Source organism: Eufriesea mexicana, unplaced genomic scaffold, assembly GCF_001483705.2.
Source record: "Eufriesea mexicana isolate 0111107269 unplaced genomic scaffold, ASM148370v2 scaffold2467, whole genome shotgun sequence".
NCBI classification, from domain to species: Eukaryota; Metazoa; Arthropoda; class Insecta; order Hymenoptera; family Apidae; genus Eufriesea; species Eufriesea mexicana.
Genome location: NW_016910588.1, coordinates 1,243,150 through 1,264,261, shown reverse-complemented (window position 1 = coordinate 1,264,261; position 21,112 = coordinate 1,243,150). Strand labels below are relative to the sequence as shown.

The 21,112-nt window shown below is 29.4% G+C and overlaps 1 protein-coding gene across 8 annotated transcripts in view; it reads right to left on the bottom strand.

Moving 5' to 3' along the window:
• Nucleotides 1–21,112, bottom strand: part of LOC108550091 (uncharacterized) — a 195,278-nt gene that overhangs the window by 122,343 nt on the left and 51,823 nt on the right. Inside the window, exons 1-2 of one of the 8 annotated variants that reach the window (XM_017903719.1) lie at nucleotides 7,660–7,858; nucleotides 7,279–7,546 (exon numbers count right to left, since the gene is read on the bottom strand). The exons of 2 other annotated variants lie outside the window; for them this stretch is intronic. In XM_017903719.1, the coding sequence (XP_017759208.1) occupies nucleotides 7,279–7,312 (34 nt within the window). In that variant the 5' untranslated portion in view covers nucleotides 7,313–7,546; nucleotides 7,660–7,858. Of the gene's footprint in view, nucleotides 1–7,278; nucleotides 7,859–8,034; nucleotides 8,081–21,112 lie in introns of those variants that run through there. 5 more of the 8 variants (XM_017903720.1, XM_017903717.1, XM_017903718.1 and 2 more) reach the window with 5 other exon arrangements.

Here is a 21,112-nt window from a genome sequence, read left to right as displayed (position 1 = left end):
AATAATAAATTATACATATAGTATGTGTAAGAAAGTATATTAGGCATATGCACGTATGTAATATATAGTATGCTTGAAGAAGTATATACATACGTGATATACGTCTGACATATAGTATATACAGAAAAGTATGTATTTATTGTGTACGGTATATACAAAAATAAAAGTTACACACTCGTTAAATTTATCAATTGTCTTTGACGTATCCAAACATCCGATTGACGTATTTTAACCATTTAAAAGAAATTTTATGACTTCAATTATATACTTATACGTATCCCCGTGCTTTTTATGCTGTAGGAAGAATTATTTAAAAAATTCAAATTTTACTCGTGTAGCGTGTAATTGAGGTAGTAAAATGTTTAAATGGTCAGGATACGTCATTCTTCGTATCGCCGAATACGTCAGGAAAAATATCATGAAAGTATTTGAACGTTTGCACGTGCTGTATTTAAAAAAGTGATATATACGTGTTAAACTGGAATATTTGATACGTTAGAATCGTATATAGTGAGAAGAAACTTTCAAGATTATATCAGTAAAATTAGAATACAATTCCACGGTATGCATAATATTTGCAATACATCGATTACACACATGTATAACTGGTGAGTCATAATAATATTGCATAAGCAATGTCTAATAGTAGTCGAAAGTAATGTTAATTTAGAAATAAGAAGTTTCACTTATGACAGCCTTAAGACGACTTTGCACGGAACTCACTAGCGCCACCACGATCAGTACTTGTAGCAAATGCACCGTATATATCGTATATATTTCGGAGACGAATTATTTGCTACTTTATTTCAACCGTTTTCGTTTTGAAGATTTATATTGTCTCAAAGGCAGAGAACAAAAAACTAATTATTTTCTTTTTCCATTTCCTTACAGTTCGAAATGCATAGAATATTGTATCAGTGATTGAAGATAAAATTTAAGTACACTTTATAAACAGCAAAAAAAAGAAATTAATCTTTCAAATTTTTTCCAAACTGTATTTTTTTATCTGGCCGATACAAAATCTCGAAAACTATAATTTCGATTTACTTCAAATTTGCAAGGAATATTCTGCATAGAGTATTTTAAAACTTTAAAATTTTTATTGTAAATATGTGATATCTATTTGATACGTTAATCTAATCGATTTGATATCTTAAATATTTCTAGATATTTTTTAACTTCTGAATGTTCAAAGATGATTTATTTTATTGGAAAAATATTTTTTTCGTTAGAAACAAATGATGAAATTTTTCGAAAGTTCTATTTTGCGTAATATCCTCTGGAATAAGAAAAAGATATGGAGATCATATTACAAAGATCTTAGATGTTTCTTCGAGATTCGAGTTATCGAGACTTGAGTGTAACAGAATGATACTGAAACAGAGTATTGAGTAGCTTGCAGTTAGGAGTTGCAGGGTTAAGTCATAGTTTATGTAACATTTTTTCCTTCGGCCTGACCTTGTAAATATGTAAATGAAGTTGGTCGATTTGTACGCGGAACACCGAGTATATTTATCTTTGTCTAGAAGTTGCATTCGTCTAATTATGATAAACGATTAATTTGCAATTCACGGAACGAAGCGTAATCAATTTCTTCTTTCCGCCAAAAAAGCCTTCGACGCGATCAATGACACGTGAACGTGCAACATTAAAATCCAGCTAGTACAACAGACCGGAAAAAAGATACAAGAACGTCGACCGCACACTAAGAAGTTACGCTAATTCTTATTCAACGAGAATAACTTTATAACAAGCTTACTTTCAGGAAGTTAACAATAGCGGAAAATAAAGCTATAGCTATACAAGGTCGTCAATTGGTACCTCAATATCGTTGGCTTTATTACTCTATTATATCAGCTGCACAATCTTTGCTGTTAACTATTATATTAACGACATAACAATGTGCAATATATAATATATATTACACTACCGATAAAATAATAAATAATAACAATCATAGTGTGAACATAAGTGAATATAATATACCTAGTCTATATAGGAAAATATATTTATAATATATATAAAAAAGGTATTTAATATATAATAAAATAATATAATATAATAAATAATATACTAAATAATAACAATCATAGTGTGACCATAAGTGAATATAATATACCTAGTGTGTATAGGAAAATATATGTATAATATATATAAAAAAGGTATTTAATATATAATAAAATAATATAATTATTTAATATATAAGAAAGGTATATAAAATATACGATATTTGTAGAAAAGGATATATAATAATAATACATACAATATATACATGTTGTGTGATACATAGTATATGCAAGGAAGTGCATGTAGAATATATAATGTATGTAACAATGAAAATATATATAATATAAAGATAGTGTATAATAATAAGTGTATGACAGTGTATAATAATAAATTATACATATAGTATGTGTAAGAAAGTATATTAGGCATATGCACGTATGTAATATATAGTATGCTTGAAGAAGTATATACATACGTGATATACGTCTGACATATAGTATATACAGAAAAGTATGTATTTATTGTGTACGGTATATACAAAAATAAAAGTTACACACTCGTTAAATTTATCAATTGTCTTTGACGTATCCAAACATCCGATTGACGTATTTTAACCATTTAAAAGAAATTTTATGACTTCAATTATATACTTATACGTATCCCCGTGCTTTTTATGCTGTAGGAAGAATTATTTAAAAAATTCAAATTTTACTCGTGTAGCGTGTAATTGAGGTAGTAAAATGTTTAAATGGTCAGGATACGTCATTCTTCGTATCGCCGAATACGTCAGGAAAAATACGTAACTTTTATTAATGATATGCCCCTTTCGTTAATTTTTTTAATTACTGTAATTTGTAATTAACTAATAACTAAAATATATTTAATATTAATATATTATACCCCTAATTATTTATATTATAATTACAATTATAATATATTATTTTAATATCGTAATATATATTATCTAATATAACTGTTAATATGTTATATTAATATAATGTCTATTAACTAATATATATTAGTAATATATAATAACTTTCATTCGTTAAAAGTATATATATAATATAATATATACTCAAAATTGCTCTGCGAATAGACTGGTGGATGATTTTTCATTCACACATTGTATCATGCATGTGTATGTATTTCTCTATACAGAATGCAATAACCGATTATATTATCAGTCACAATAGCAACGGTAATTGCTGTTGTCATTGCTACAGACACTATTATTGAGCATAAAAATCAGTATCAACTAGATAATCTCGAATCGTAGAATATTCTTAAAATCTCAGTGTAATTATTTAAAGTAGGGCCCAGTAATAAATTAATATTATAGACACACAGTGACATATGACTCTAGTATAACAACTTCCACGATATTCGTGGAATATTATTTTAGTAAAAAAAATACAATATGAAATATAAAAGAGGTTTTCGAAATTTTCTTTCTGTAACGAAATTTAATTCACGTTGTAACTTTCAAACAAGTGTTATTTTGTCAATAATTGAGATATAGAACGAAACAATGGAATTCGAAATCGTAAGAGATGAAACATGAATATCAATGAGAACTAGATATCCCAGCCGGAATTTAAAACTTGTTACTCAGGGACAATCATAATTGTGGGTTAGTGTGTTTACGTTACAATTACTACGTGGAGACTGAACGTGGAGTTTTATCCATAGACTCCAAAACAAGTTTGACCGATTCGCGGGTAATCGTGGAAACTGCGATGCATTACGTGTGTCGACGTTCATTGAAAATATTTTGTTCATACAAAACAGTATTCAGAGTGACGTCAATCCGACGTTTTCTTTCACATTATCACCTAATAACGATATCCGCTGGGTTTCAATCGGACCTGCCACCGTTGCGGTTGTAATTAGTAGGTAGTAATGTGTAATACATACTAATATCAATTAGGCAAAATTGAAAAGGCATTAGGCTGATTGAATTTCCAAATATTTCTTTCTCGTTAGAAAGCTTCAACGTACATACCTTGAACTACGTATCATCTGTTTGAAAAGTTTTTTTAATTTTCATTAATTCCTATAATTTTAAAATACAAATGTTTTTAAAAAAATTTATAATTTTCTCTATTCGATATAGGCCGAAAATAAGTACGTTGCGTGTAAATATTTTTTAATTTCTCCTATTTTATATAGTTTTAAATAATAAACTTTTAATTTTCATTAGTTTATATAATTTTAAAATACGAACGTTTTTAAAAAGTTTTTAAATTTACTCTATTCGATATGGGTTTAAAATAAATATGATGCCCTTAAAAAATTATTTGATTTTGTTTATCCTATATAGTTTTGCAATATGATGTATATGAAGTCTTTAAGAAATTAAAAAATTTTTTTAAAATATACATGATCTAAAAAATTAAAAAATTACATATACGATGTTTGTACAAAATTAAGAAATTCTTTTATTGGATATAACTTTAAAAAAGGTATGCTCCAAAATTTTTGTTTATTCTTTTTATTCGATAAACCCTCAAAATACGTGTAACTATAAAAATTTTTTTAATTTTTTTTATTAGATATAACTAATTACTAAATGTACATATACATACATCAAAAACTACATACAACTAAGTTTGTATTAAATAATCCTCGATTTCAATTTTGTTTATTTTCTAAATTATATTTCAACTTATAAAATATACTCTATCGACTACAACGAGTATATTTGAAATCACATCCGTTAATTATACAAACATCAGAAGTATACAAACTGTAAGTTACAAAAGTAAACAAGCATAGAAATTAAATGATATACAATTTAACTATACGAAATATTGTTAAATTTTAAAAGATGCAATTTCCATTATCAATAATCTTTAACAAATTTATTCGTAATTTTTTGTTGTTAGCAATCGAGTATAATCGACTTCATGGTGATCGATGTAATAATTTAATAAAGACATAAACAATTAGTATACATGATATTCTCGATCAAGAATGTATTTTGAAGGTTATGTAACGAGTTGATGTTCATAACACAGGTTATACATCAATAATGATGTCGCTATTGAGGAGAATGATTCAATTTTTCAATTATGCTTATTCGATAACTATCCTCATCTACAGCGTGGAACTTTTATTAATTCTTTGTGATCTTATGTTCAGTGTAATTGAACAAAAGTTTTCTAACAAGTTTGTTTTTTACTTTTGTCAAAGATTAGAGAAGTAGACATTTTTATTTTCTTCCAATTTCTTTGATTTAAGTCCGAAGTATATAAGAAAAATAATTGCAAATCTACTAAAAAAAAATTTTTTAAATAATTCCTAAACTATCGAAAAAAAGTTTTTGAAAATAATTCTGAATCTACTGAAAAAATTGTTTAAAGATGATTAAGACCCTACGGAAACATTTAAAAAGAATAATGGACCTAGCAAAAAAGAAAATTTTGAAAATAATTACGGATTTACCGAAATAGAATTTTGAAGATAATATGGACTTACCGAAAAAAAAAAAAAATGTTAAAAATAATTAACGTAACGCAAACAATTGATACACAAATTATGATTCAAATAGACCGGAAAGGTATGCAATATAATTAACCTTAATGTACTGTTATTACAAATTAACACACATAATAAATCTTTTTACCCTGGACTTTATCTTATTTCCTTTCTTTCCCTCAAAAATAAATAAAATAAATAAAATAAAATAACGTACGCATCATAAATCACGTTGCATATTCATATCTTCCTACCAACAAATGTCAAAAATTGTATCTCAAAGAGGAGAAATAAGGAAAAAAAAAAAAATACACGTCATGAATCAAATTCAATATTCATATCTTCTTACCAATGAATGTCAGAAATTGTATCCCAAAAGAGAGAAAAAAAAGGAAAAGAAATACACGTCACGAATCAAATTCAATATTCATAATTGTAGCAACAAATGTTAGAAATTGAACTGTGTCCAGATTTTAAAGCCAGGCATCTAGAGCAAAGACTGAACACAGCGTGTAATTATAACGAATAATAAGAAATATCTTAATTCAGTCACGAGAAGAACAATCTCGAATAGTTCGGGAGCAATCATAATACATTCGTGAGCAGCGCACTGTGCATAAAAATGAACGAACGCATCATCAACTTTACGTCACGTAATCTCAGCGAACGATTGGCACTATCGGTATACACTCCTGGAATATCTCATGTTTTCGAGCGAACTTCAATTCTTTGGCTACCTGTGCTCCTCGACACGACGAAAAAAAAGAAGAGCGAAACTATTATCTGCAAACGTAATACGCTTATTTGCACTATTTACGTCCGAGATTAACAGACAAAGAGACAGCAAATATAAAATGCACGAAGTATGTCGGCACTTTAAGATCATTTTATCGCTTTCCGTAATAAATTTTTCAAGCGAGCATGCAGCTTCACTTGTCACGCGAAAAGAGAGGGCAAACATCGACGCAGAACCGTCGGTACTGTAGAAACGTAAGAATATTTCCTTATCTCGTTCTCACTATGACGGTATACGCTTCATTGAAACATCGAACGTCTTAAACTTACAATATAAATGAACCAGCAGCGTGAAATGCGTGAGCGAAAAAGAAAAAAGAAACGAACGTGCTTTCAGGTACATTCCCGCAGAAGACTGTCCCCGCCTGTTCTGGAACCTCGAATGACAACGATTTTCAATTGAATGATCGCTCTGATACTTTATTACACACGTAGTTGACTTTATCGCTCGATACAGATCCCCATGTTCAACCTATATTTCCACTGTTCGCGTGGCTGTTACTCGAAGTAATTATTTTTGACGATTACATTCGACTCGCGATGAAAGATCGAGAAAAATGAAATATAACAAAGCCGTTTGATCCGGCTGATTACGTATCGACGATGCGCGAAAAAAGGAAAGAATCGTTTTTACTGCTATACGCGGGTCAACGGTGGCGACGCGAACGTGAAAACCGTGTATTCGAACGGACGAAATTCGTTCGATTATCGTAACGTACGATGCTATCGAAGAAACCGTTCGGAAGGTTGGAAACGTTGAAAACGTTCGAGATGTCGAGATATTTTGTAACGTACGAAATCGGACAAAGGAAAAAAAACGTTGTAATTCGATAGGAAGGCAGAAACAGACGTCTGGTTCCACTACGAAGTGTGTTTGTGTCCCTCAAAGGTCAGCCACGAGTTACACAAAAGATGGGCAAACGAGAAAGCACTTTCTTTCCCACATGCGATTCACGTACACTGTGCAGCATGCTAGACATCAAATGTTCGTGTACGTACCGACTTCGGCATGTTGTACGGAGAATTCCAACATAGTAGGCTGAAATCAGCAGAATCGACCTGGCTATCGTTTGTCGGCGCAAGGGGAGGGTACGATCGCACGGCAAGGACACATAGATGCACCAAAACAACAACTATATACGCATGTATATGTATATATATGCATATATATCTGGTAGGAACAATGCAGTACTTTCAAATGCACTCAAGCTGTCAACTGTAGGAAGAAGATGGCGACGGCTAATCAAGCGTTAGATCCTGAAACATACTTAGTAGTCGACAAGTTTTCATCGATGCGACCAGCCCGCGATCTCTCGGTTAGCTTCGAATTTGATACAGCATCGACACCAATATCTCTCCTTAGTACGATAGAAAACTCACGGACACGCATTACACGCACACGCGCACTACTCGATTGCTGTGTGTAGTATCTGCACTAGCACGCGACCACGCGCGTATTTACGCGTTAAAAGTAACGGGCAAGGTGATCGTGGGGAGTCTCTCTCGTTCGCGACAGTTGCCGGAGGGAGCGAGATAGAGAGACTTTTCACCTTCGACGGACTTGGCTGGACTGACTGAACCAAGAACGCTCCCGTTCCCGTTCCCGTTCCCTCGCCTCTGATTTTCCCCTCTCCCTCTTCCGCGCTCCTTCTCCTTCGCCTCCTCCTTCTCCTTCTCCTTCCCTACTTTTCTCTTTTCTCATTTACACCGAGCGTGTTTTCCTTTCCCGAGGGAACTGATCAGCGATCAACGCACCTGTTGCTGCCGTTCGATCGAACCACGGCTGTCGAACCATGCTGAATGATACAGCTCCGAGAAGGTTGTACGCCAACCTCTCACTTAGCCTTATATAGAGTGTCTGTCACGCGTCAAGACGAGCACTGTTTTCGATTAGATTCTTATCGGACGAAATGCAGTAGCACAATGAGACGTCACCCGTTTATCGCTGCTACGAGGCAACTGGCAGCGCGTTAAATTCTCGTCTCGCGTTTCTTCCTTTCCTTTCCTTCTTTCCTTCCTTCCTTCCTTCTATCCTTCCTTCTTTCCTTCCTTCTTTCCTTCCTTCTTTCCTTCCTTCTTTCCTTCCTTCTTTTAAAAATTTAGAAAGCAGACCAACAAGCTCCTCTAGAAAGTACATACGCGTATATTCGCGCGTTCTCACCGACGGATATGCGTATACTTGTATATTTAAAACGTATTCATCCACGAACCTCGTTAAGTAGGATACGTTGTTTTACGTTTCAAATATTTTATTTAAGACGTAACGTTATTTTCATAGATAAATGTAATTTTTTCGAATGTTTTTTTCTTTTGTTTTTTATTTTATCCTAACATCGATGAAGAGTCGTCGGATAAGATAGTATACTACGTTTCGCAATGGAACGTTTAAATTGTCCGCCACAATCGAATTTCCACCGCGCATGCGCAGAAGCAGCTACGCGTTTTAATTTGCAATCACACCACGCGACATAGCTTGTCATTACGGGGAGGAGAAAACGGAAGAATGATATTTATCGATATCGATAAAAAGAACTAAAATGCTGTACAATTGAGAAGATTAATCGCATTTCACTCGTAAAGGAATTAAAGAGTAATATTTCACGTGTTTTGTTACAATCAATTTGGTGTTAGTTGTTGTAGTCATCCTAATGATTTATACGACTGTTGCAGCATTAAATTTATAACGAACTAAGATTCGGGATGATGGTATGCAAATGCTCTATTCGAACACTTGGAGAATTACAATTAAGCACGATACAGATTAAAGTGATTGCAAAACACGGAATGTCTGGTTGTTTGCGCTGGAAAGAAATTACCGATGACCGTTAACCTCGATGGTTTCCGGACTACTGACAACACTCGAACATCATGACCATGCGTTTAGCTACCAAAAGATAAGGACCCCGTTACGCTCCTATACAAATAGTGTTTGTTTATACTTAATTTCAGGATTTGGGGAATTTTTCACTCGAGAGTGACACGAATTCCGTTATCCCGAGAACAAAACGGGATTTACGTCGCTCTGCTATAATCGATCATTCTTTGACAACAAATCAAATGACTTAAGCTGCTTTAATCTCTTCCTTTACCTTCGATATGGGACTTTACTGGTTGCGAGTATTTCATCCGTTTTATGAAAGTTTATCATATCTTTTTCTTTTATTTTCTCTTTTCTTTGGCATTGCGAATTTTTAACGTATTTTTAGTTTCGTAAGAAAAACCTGCATTAATTGTACATAGTTTCGTAAAAATTGAGCTAATTTTTAGTTTCGTAGAATTAATGCAGGTTTCTTGTAAGATAGCTTTAGTAAGGTTTATGTACGTTAAATATCGCAATTTGTTTTAGATATGTAGAGTGAGGCAGGTTATTGTCTATGTACATATGAAGAAGTCTTTAAAAAAATATTTGTCATGATAAACATAATAAAGACGATAAGCAGCTTTGAGTTAACCGAATTTTTCGTAATCGTCTCACGTGCAAAAGAGAAAATACTATAACGACATACATCAACGAAATGTTTTAATTTTACTTACAATTGTAGCAAAAATGATTTGTGGAATGAAAAATAATTAATATGAAACACGGGAAAGCTAGCTGTAATATATTTCATTTCCATATTATTCGTGATATTTGTAAACAAAGAATTATCTTAACAGTACTTTAGCGTTAAATAAAAATAATTTTAACAATAATTCTATGGTCATAAAATATAAATTAACGAAAATTATTAAACGTACATACAAATTGTTAATGAAAATTAGTATACTTGAATATAAGATATAAAAAAAAATTATTAAACTCAAATAGGAATGCCAATGGAAATATAAATTAATAATAAAAATTACTACATACTAATATAAATTACTAACGTAAAGAAATATTGTATAATGAATTAAGAATATGTAATAAACTTTGAAAGAATATTTTCTTGGAACATTTTATTAATAAAACGTATAGTTTTCTGAAATTAAAGTAAACAAGTGCATATCAAAAAACTTGTGCAGTTTGCGCGTTCTTATAGGTAGGAAATGGACGACTTCACGTAGTCTTATAGACTCGATCATGAAGTTCTACTCATACGTAAAACGTCGAGTTCTCTTTATAAGGGTATTTAGAAGTGGAATTTGAAGATGTAATAACTCGTGCAACTTGTTTAGTGGCACGTAGTAGTTATAGTTGTCTATAGCTTGAATAGGTTTTCCAATTGCAGGAAGCTTGCAGATAATTCCTGGTTTAACACGTTTTATACTACCATGGATTACCGATATCCCACTATGGAAATAAAAGAAAAGATTTTTTTGAAATCAATACAGACGAGAGAAAACTAATGATTCAGATTTAACCGTTATTTTCTTTTACTACTTGATATTATATTATTTTTAATAAATTTCTGTAAAGTTGCTATTTAGTAAAAATTAAATAGTTCATTTTGATAAATTAGAGATATCGACAGAGCCATAAAAGAATCATTATTTACTAGAAATCTACCAAAAATAGTTAATTTTGGTAAATTTACTGTTTTTCGTTTTGCAGGGTGCTGACAAAATCCTAACCTAACCTATTATTTACCTGAAATTTATCTAATATAGCGAATTATTAAAATTTTACTAGTTTTATTGTAATTATAGAGGAATTATTATTCACCAGAAATTTACTAGATATAGCCAATTTTAGTAAATTTAATATTTCAGACAAATCTCTAGAGTAATAACAATTTTAAGTGTTATTACTTACCAAAACCTTACCAGAAATAATAAACTTACCAGGATCTACTATTTTTAAAAATAGTGAAATATCAAAAATACGAAGGTATAGAAAAATCGCGATAGATCTAACGAAACTAAGAAGATTGGTACCCTTTATTTTTTCATGACATAGTCCGTGTAGAGATATGAATAGCAATTAGAAGCAGTAGAATAGTAGTGCTTTTGTGACGCAATGGCGGATTTAGGAGACGAAATTTAGGAGACGAAGACTAGCAGTTTTTAGGGTTTATCCAATCTTCGATTATGATTCTAGACTATTCGACTGAATGAGTTGACCCTCGGCCCGTGCTATGGTCTACGTTTTAACGAACTTTAATGAAGAAGTAAGAATTTCTATGAGGTTTGCATAGAGTCAAGAAGTGAATCACAGATTATACACGAAGTGTCAAGATATGCGTACAAAAGTCGCTCAATTCGACAGATTATTTCGTTCTTAAACCCACATTATCGAGATGTGTCATGATGAGAACGAATATTGCTGATGTCAGCCAATTTTAATTGAAAGCTACTTCTTCCTGGAATATTTCAAATGTACCTCAGCACATTTCGTTCCTTTATCTTCGAATCTAATTTATCCTTCCGTCTTCAACTGGTGCTTGATTTTTACTGACAATCTCCTCTTTAGATAACAACTCTAATAATTTCATTAAATAACACGATGTTATTAAATGACATTGTTCGATTAACTATTATCTATTTTCTCAGAGTTGTCACAGTATTGTCACGCAATTTGTAAGAATTACCTCACTATCATATCTCATACGTCCTCGTGTACAGGTTGGAAGATAGAAGAATACTCGTGCCATATTAATTCAATTAGTTCAACATTTTCAGACCGCCGAGTTCGGAGCGAGGTGTAAAATTGTTAAATCGGATTCTAGGAAACAAATTCAGCGATAACAGAATTACTTGACAGCTTTTATTACTCGCTAAATTTGCTTAACTTAATCTACTAGAACAAATTAGCGTTAACTGCCAACACGTCCAAGGTCAGTATGGTCAATCAATCCTCTTTTTCCCCTCTAAAGCTTTAAATCAACGTAGGCGAGTTACATACCAAGAGCAATTCAAGCCAGTATGCATGAATCGTATCATGTCGTGTTTTTCGCTTCCATCTTTATTCATTTTCATATGGAAGATTAGAAGCAACGAAATCGTTATTCATTAATCTTATAACGTGGTTGTCACGTCATTGAACCGAATTCGTGGAACGTGACAGAGGTTTCTGACCAAGATCAATTTTAATTAACAAAGCAAAGATTATCCATTTTGAGAATTTTCGATAAATTCGATCATTCAGGAATTAAAATACTTCTTTATGCCGAGAAGCTTTTTGAAGGAAAATGTTTCGTTTCGAAAATAAGAAAAATTAAGAATACACGTAAATTTGTTTGCACGGTAGCCTTAGTCAGCTTTTCACCTTGAAAATAATTTTTCATCGACGAGAACAAAATCCAATAACAAATTGCAGATTACTAATGTCTCCACAGTGGCTCCATAAGAGATTAAGTAAACGTTGATGATCGATCAAAGACTTTTTTGAAAATATTTTACGTATGTGAAGCAATTATTTGGTGGAAATCTCAAGAATAATTCAAATTTTCAATTGTGTCAGTGATTATGAACATTTCTAAAGTCGTATAAGTTATAAAAAAATCGAAAGCTTTGTATTTGGATAAATAAAAATAATTGATTATGACAAAGCTATAAACTCGACCTGAATCTTCAATTTTCTGCTGCTTTGCAAAAATGGTTTTACATTATCGTAATGTAAATAAATGCAACAATTATAAAATCCGCACATGTAATAATAAGAATATTAACAATTAATTATTCAGTTTCTACACGAAGTCTCATTAATTATGAACTTTCTTTTATGTTTTATAGTTAACTTAAGTTATTTTTCAAATATCCTAAAATATATTCTTGTTCCTAGCTTTAATTTTATTTTGCAGTATAAAATATTTTAATACGTCTATATGAAAAGATACTGTTTTCCCTGTGAATTATTTTGTCAGGTTTCTTTATAACATATATCAAGTTTTTCTTGATTTTTCTTATCATTATTTCATTTTTTTTTTTCAAATATCCTAAAATATATTCTTATTCCTAGCTTTAATTCTATTTTGCAGTATAAAATCTTTTAATACGTCTATATGACAAAAATTTTGTTTTTCCTGTGCATTATTTTGTTAGGTTTCTTTCCAGCACATATCAAGTTTTTCTTGATTTTTCTTATCATTATTTCATTATTATTATTATTATTATTAATATTATTATTATCATCATCATCATCATCATCATTGTATTATTATTATATTTTGCTTTTATCACGAAATATTGGTAAATATTGCATAATTTGATATGTATTCGAAACAAGTAACAACAATGTAACAACAATCATAATCAGTAAAGATTATATTGTATTGTTTACATGATTACAAGTACACTTCAAATTACATACTAAAAACAATAGTGTCTTCAGTAATGATGATTCATTTTTGACCATGTAATATATTAATTGATATGTCAATTGATATGTTAACAATGACTCTTCAATAAATATTTCAAGTGCATAGAAAAGGTGCAGTTTTTACCTTCAACCTATCATAGATTACTACTATCTATAATTGATATTTATTATAATTTATTTTATAGTTTAGAATTATAAACCTATAAGAGATAAAATTAATTTTTATATATTAATTACAGGAGACCATGTTAATGACCATATCATGCAATTAGTAAGAAATAATTATCAGCACTTATCAGAATTGATCTCTCATTAACGAACTTTCTTCTATAAGTAGATAGATGGTATTTTTGATTTTTAAAGTATTCCACAATATTTCGAATATAGAAATATAACAATCCGTTTCCTTACAATTTTTTTACAATTTTCACCTCACTTTACCTTGAAAAATTTACATTATATTTATTCTCATGCATTCTCCTTTCACACTCTTAAACATTTATGTTCTAAATATATATCAACTTGATAAAACAACAATTCTAACATATTTTACACCAGAAAACTTTTTAAAAATAAAAATTACATTTCAACCAAAAAAAAAAAATTATAAACGTACATGAATTCATTTTTATAGTAGCCTTCTTCAATTCTTCATTATTATTCATAAAAATAAACTCAAATAATATACTGTAGGTTATCAACGTCCTCATAATGCCATCAAAAAAGTGCAAAGAATCAACATTGTATTCTTTGAGCTTATTTCAATAAATATTTGATTGTATATTACTATGTTTATGTATAGAACGTTTAATTTATAGGTACAGCTTATTAAAAATAATTTATACAAGTAATGAAGATTCAGATTGCACAGAAACAAAAAGTAGGTTTACAATTACCGTTTCAAAATTAAGATTTCAAAAATAATTTTTTAGAAAAGATAATTTACCTACTTATTTAAAATATATATACGTTCATGCGCCAAAATGTATATAGCAAAATGGAAAATTAATAAAATAAGAAATCGTATGAGATTGACAATTCATATCTAATTGTAAGTATACATATATGTATAAATATTCGATATTATCTGAAAATATGGGACAATTCATAAATTGCTTTATATCAAAATCTTGTTGAGTTATCTGTCTTTTAATATGCACTTACCGATAACAGTTAAGAAATAAAATATTGATTTGCAAATTTTTGTCTACTGTCTATCTTCTATGCTTATATAAAAAGTTAAAGATAAATAGAAAATATCTTGTATTTTAATAAACAATAAGTTTTCTTTCAAATATCTCGTACAATACCTATCTTTAATTTTAATGTATGTATCTGCCTGTCAAGAGATAAAGTATATACGCCAGGGACATCTTTAACATGCTACTTCTTTGAATGATTCACTTTTACACGTTTTTCTTTGACATATTTTACTCACACGGTTTCTTAAGACGTTGTATTCACTTTCGCATGGTTTTCAACATGTTTTACTTCATTCACATTTGCGCAACTCTTTTGATAAACTTTTCTTATTTTTACCTCCAACTTCAGAAAATTGGTAAACATTAAACAATGCAAAATTGCTATCAAATACAGTTCTGTATATTAAATTGCTTTTTTTAATTCTTTGCTTCAATCTAATATAAATTTTGCGCTTTATTATAACTCAATCATTTTCCGAATTTTCATTCGATTTTCTTTTTTACATGGAACGTATCCGTCATATAGAAAGAGCTTCAATGATTCGCAAGTCATTGCTTTATTTCTTAATTTTAATTAATTTCATTTTTCTTTTTTGTTTAATCACTTTTATCTTAGTCGCATTTTCATTATACCTGTAAAAATATGATAACTTATCATACACTTCTTTTGTACTCAATTGAACCATATAAAATTAATTAACTGTAACAATTAACTGAGATTCGTAAATGTTCTACGTTCTATATTTCTGTTTACACTATATGAAGCTAATTTTATGAGAGTAATATAAAAATTGCAATATAATGAATTTATACAAATAAATGTTCCTTTTATTTAGTAAGTAGTTTATTATAGTTTCGTTATTCGATCTAGTCAATTAATACGAATTTGAATTAGACCATAGGGCAGCTGCAACATATGGAAATATTATGACCTATGAAGAAGTATTTGTTAAAAAAGTTTCAAAATCATTTCATACTGGTCTCAAAAATTTAAATTTGAAGATGTGGGTCTCGAAATGAGCCTTAAAATGGACGCAAGTCCGTTCTAAATGTAAATCAATTGAAAGCAGAAAAGGAGGTTGATCCACAAATAACAATTTGAGGCCTTGTACCAGACTAGGTGTATCTACAACGACAGTTTCTCGATAACTGATTGCAACAGGAAGTGGAAAAAATTGGAAAATTGGAAATCATTTCAATCGATGAGGGTTCAAAAGTTGGGACACTTGAAGATGTGTCCATTGCTTAACAATAGAAACTCATTGTTGAAAATGTTTATAATTTGTGATCAAAAATCAATTTTTTAAATTTATGACAGTTAATAACGATTTGGTTACTGGTTGAATGTTAATAGTTTTTAATGAAATAAGAAGTGCAGCTGATTATAAGTTTTCTGTATTACAAGTATACTTATGGACAATAAAACATATATATACACTTGCAAACAAAAGTTAGGAAACAAAGTAATGACTTGCAAATTTTTGTATATTCTTTTAATTTTTTATCTTCATAAGATATATAGATTAAAACTAAACATAGGTTTTATACAAGATATTCAAAGAAACTTATTGTTTATCGATGTAAAAATGGTATCTCCTCAACCTGTTTTTAATACATGTATCTTAAACATCAAAGATTATGTAAAAATTCGTAAATAGTTACTTTATTTTCTTAACTTTTGTCAGTAAGTTTATAATAATTTTCAGTGTAATAATGATCGTACGTATAAGAAACTATTATAGAAAAATTATTTGAATTAAAATATACTGTTCTATCTATCAACTCTATAATATCATTTATTTTGTCATTTAAATTTATTTCTAAAAATAATATTAAACACGTTATTTTTAAATTAAAGCGTTGTTAAACACCCCCAAAATAATAATTGTTTAAGAAATGTATTAATATCGTTAGCATCCCTAACATAACAAACATTTTATAACAATGAATGTTTTAACAATACTTAAAAATGTATGTCTTATGTTCAGTTATATTAATAATTTTGCCATTAAAGATAGGAAAAGAAGTTTTAAAAATTTGGATAAGTTTATATAAAATTTATTTATCAATTTTATAATAAAATTTTCTCCGCTATTTAAAGTTGTTTTTATGCAAAGGAAATATTGGGCATTCAAATAGTAATCGTTCAAAGAATACATTAATATCGTTTGCATTCTTAACCTTTTCCCGAATAAACGTTTCGGCAGTCTTAAGACAACTTGCCCTTTAACTCACTAGCGCCACCACGGCTCATATCTGCAACGTTTATCGTAAACATCGTATATATCATCGAATTATTTTCTAATTTTATTATTTGCACGATATTGTTCTCATAAATTTACTATACCCGTAGGTGGGTTAATATAATAGATCGATATATAATCCATTTGGAAAAAGAAAATAATATGTTAATAATACTGAAAAAATATATGTACTTTTATATTTACTTAATTTCATCACTGAAATTAAAAGAAGAAATTTCGAAAACTTTAATAAAGCGAACAATAAACTTTAGAGAAAAATTCCAGTCTTATGTTTAATATTGAAAAGTATATTTTAAAAACGTTCATTTCTTCATGGAAACTATATTTGCTGTAATTTAAAATGTGGGTGTTGACTGAAAATCTTCATCCTTTAGAAAACTACAATTTACTCCAAGTTATTTCGGCTATTACATTTAGGTTTAGTTAATTTATACGAAATACGGAAATAATCAAGCTGAGTTCTCTAAGTACAATGTCTAAGGCAAATGCCTGGTTTACTAACACCCACAAGACAGTTGTCACTTTCGAGTATGGTATTGAAAGCAAATAACAATGAATTGAAAATAATCTTTTTAATTAAATTATTTTAATGCAAAATTATATGCACCTTTATATACAGGGTGAACCATATAACGTGACAATCTCGATTATCTTCAATAAATTAGATACTGGAAAAAGAATAAAATATTACTTTTTGTAAATGATAGAATGTAAAGAAACAACGGGGAAATAATGATGCTTGATTTTTGTTAAGTTAACTGTGTTACTAGAGACAGAAGAAATCAACTTGCTAAAAACGAACACTATCGAAGTGATTATATAAAATGGTCCACCTTTTGTCCAACTTTGTCATTAAAATTGAAAAAAGAAATTTGGAAACTTTTATAACATAAGAAACAAACTTCAGGAAAGAAAATAATACGACTGAAAGATCATAACCTAAAAATCCACACCTAATCTAGACGTAAAGATCATAACCTAAAAAGTCAAACCTGCTCTAAACCTACAGGTCATAACCTAAAATGTCAAACCTGATATAGATCCACAGATCATAACCTAAAAAGTCAAACCTGATACAGACCCATAGATCATAACCTAAAAAGTCAGACCTGATGTATACCCAGAGATCATAACCTCAAAATCCTAACCAAGTTAATTTTCTATATTACTCTTTGCCAATTAGTTTGAAAATGAGCTTGTCTATGAAAACGGGAAGTACTTCTATTGTTTAGAATATATGGAAAAGTTCTATCATAGTTTTATCTATCCACTTTAGCTGCAAAATAAACTCTGCTATGTCACAATATAGCGATAAAAATTGCGCAGCGCATAATTGTGTCTTGCGAAAAATTCCATCGTAATCACAAACTGTGTTGTTTAAAGTTGTTTTCTCATCGTTCTGACGTTGCTTTTAGCGTGCAATTATTTCAGGTATTCGAACAAATACCGATCTAAAAGCCTGCAGGCGATTTTCGTAGTGTCCATCTCGAGCAACGATCTATTAAGGATAAAGACGCGAATATCGGGCATGAAAATCAAACGAAACGACGTCGAAAGAGAATTCTAGAATTATATTGTTTACAAAATTCCTATCACGATGATTAATAGGTTACTGCGTCTTCGTTAAAAAGTATCGACGTTCGACCACCCGCGAAGGTCTCTCAGTCGATAATTGTAGTCGCTCACTACATTATTTACACAATCCTGTCATGTGTATCAATAAATTGTTCTCGGATGAAAACATGATTAATCTAATTAATCTGACTCGACGCTACGCTTACGTAAGGAAAGATCCAATGTGAAAATTGGAAAGAAAAATATCGAGATGACAAATATTGCGACGAAGATATATATTCTATACCTAACTGTTTTTTTTCTCGCTTTATTTTATTCTGCACGTGTTATCCTGATATTATCAGGACTCGTTTTGACATGATCGATATATAAGAAACGATCGATATATAAAAATCGTGCTGTTATTTTCCAATTATGCCGTATTGTTCATGAATGACGAGGAATGCAATGATAAGATAAAAAAGGAAATAATCAGCCAAGGAGAAGCTTGATCGTTTGAAGTTCATGAATTGCACGATCAATTTTTGTGTTATTATTATTTCGATTTCTTTTTAGTTCATTCGTTCTCAGTTTTACGCACAATTTTCACTCGTATCTTATTCCTTCGTTAACAATTCAAGGATAACGTTCCTGATTTCTGTCCATGTGATCGATGATCGTTTGTGCAGTATAATTCGTTTCCAGGACAAATTAAGGTTAAATCGAGATTTTGGGTATTTTTCCAATACACGTAATTTGCGAAATTAGTTGATAACGTTCTTATTTAGTACAGTATGGTAGATTTAGAAATATTTTTCCACACAACGTAAGATAACATGAGTATTTGTATTATACAATACACAGACGTATTTTTTGGAGAGTTAATAATAATTTCTTATTAAAATTTGAACTACCTATTACACGTGATTGTATAATATTAATTGAAATTTCTAAAAAGGTTTAGTGATTTTTGAAAAATTTAAAGAAATTTTAAGATAATTAAATGTAGAAATAAGTAACGTTTTATATGTTTGCAATACCTACCACCGATTAGAAAATTTTATTTTTCTTTCCTCGAATAATTTTCGAAAACTTATTTCCTTTTTATATTAACATTGTAATAGGAATACGTAAAAATTAATGACTGCTGAAGAAAATAGCTCATTTTATCCAATAAAATATAGAATACTCTTCTTAGTATTATTTATATGGATAACTATTTCTAAGATGTTATTTTGTATTTATTGGAATAAATATTTTGTTTTTCATAATATTTTTTAAATATTCAAAATGAAATAAGATATAACAAGCGATATGAATTCAGAAAAATTATTAGCAATAAAATATGAAACAAATATGTACACGTTAATAAGTTATTCAACAATCGTTCTGCCTAGATTTTAGGATTGAATCAGTTCCTAAAAGAAAAGATGACGAATGTAATACAAATACTATGAATATTTCTGCACGTAACAAGTCCAAATATGAAGATAAATGTGAAATATATGATATAGACATTAGGTATAATATATCTGCTACATATTAGATATGCACTATACAATGTTGTATATGTTGTATATTATTATAATATATATGTATGTAATAAAATAATAATGTAATAATAATAAATGTTAATAAAATAATAAAATAATAATGTAAATAATAATGTGATAATAATAAATATATGTATCTAATTTTTAATTATGTGTTGTATAGCATATTATTAGCATTTTTAGAAAATATTATGTTGCTCACTTTATTAAATCACATATATTGTAATTACTTTGATTTTTTATAATTTACAAGTAATTAATATAAATTAAATTATTTAAGTTGTATAATATCAGGTAGAAATATTAAATATAAAAATCACATATATTTTTTAAACGGTTTCAAAAAGGGTTAAGGAAAATATGTACTTTCAGGTATTTCACCCCTAACTCCCCCAAAAAGAAACTTTTGTCCCGATCCTATTATTTATTTATTTATTATGTCAATTACATATATTCATAATTGAGTATCACAATTTGGAAATGTATAAATATTTAAGTTTAACACGTTTAACTACTGTTGACTTTTCAATAACTTTCTCTATAAAAATTAGAATGATTCGTAACATAATTTTAACACTGGAATTTTCCTATTCAATTATATTCCATTTCAACATCGTTTCCATTTCCGATATTTCTAATTATACTCATTCCATGCAGTGAATTCCTTTCGACATCATTTAGCAGTTATGTAGAATAAATTAATAGCAATTATTCAAAAATGCGTAAAATGCTTGTACAAGTCTGGAGTGTTTGTAAATTTGTTTTAAGATGCGATTATAAGTTATTGTAAAATAGTATAAGCATATACAAAATTCCGGAAAAAGAGTATACGAAACAGCAATGTACATAAATGTACATTTGTAATGAATGTAATGTACATAAATATAAAATGTACATAAATAGTACATTTATAGATTAATATACTAACAGTATATTAATATAATTACATACACAGAGTAATTAACTGTAATTTAATATAAATTTAATATAAATATAGATACATTATACGAATTATATAAG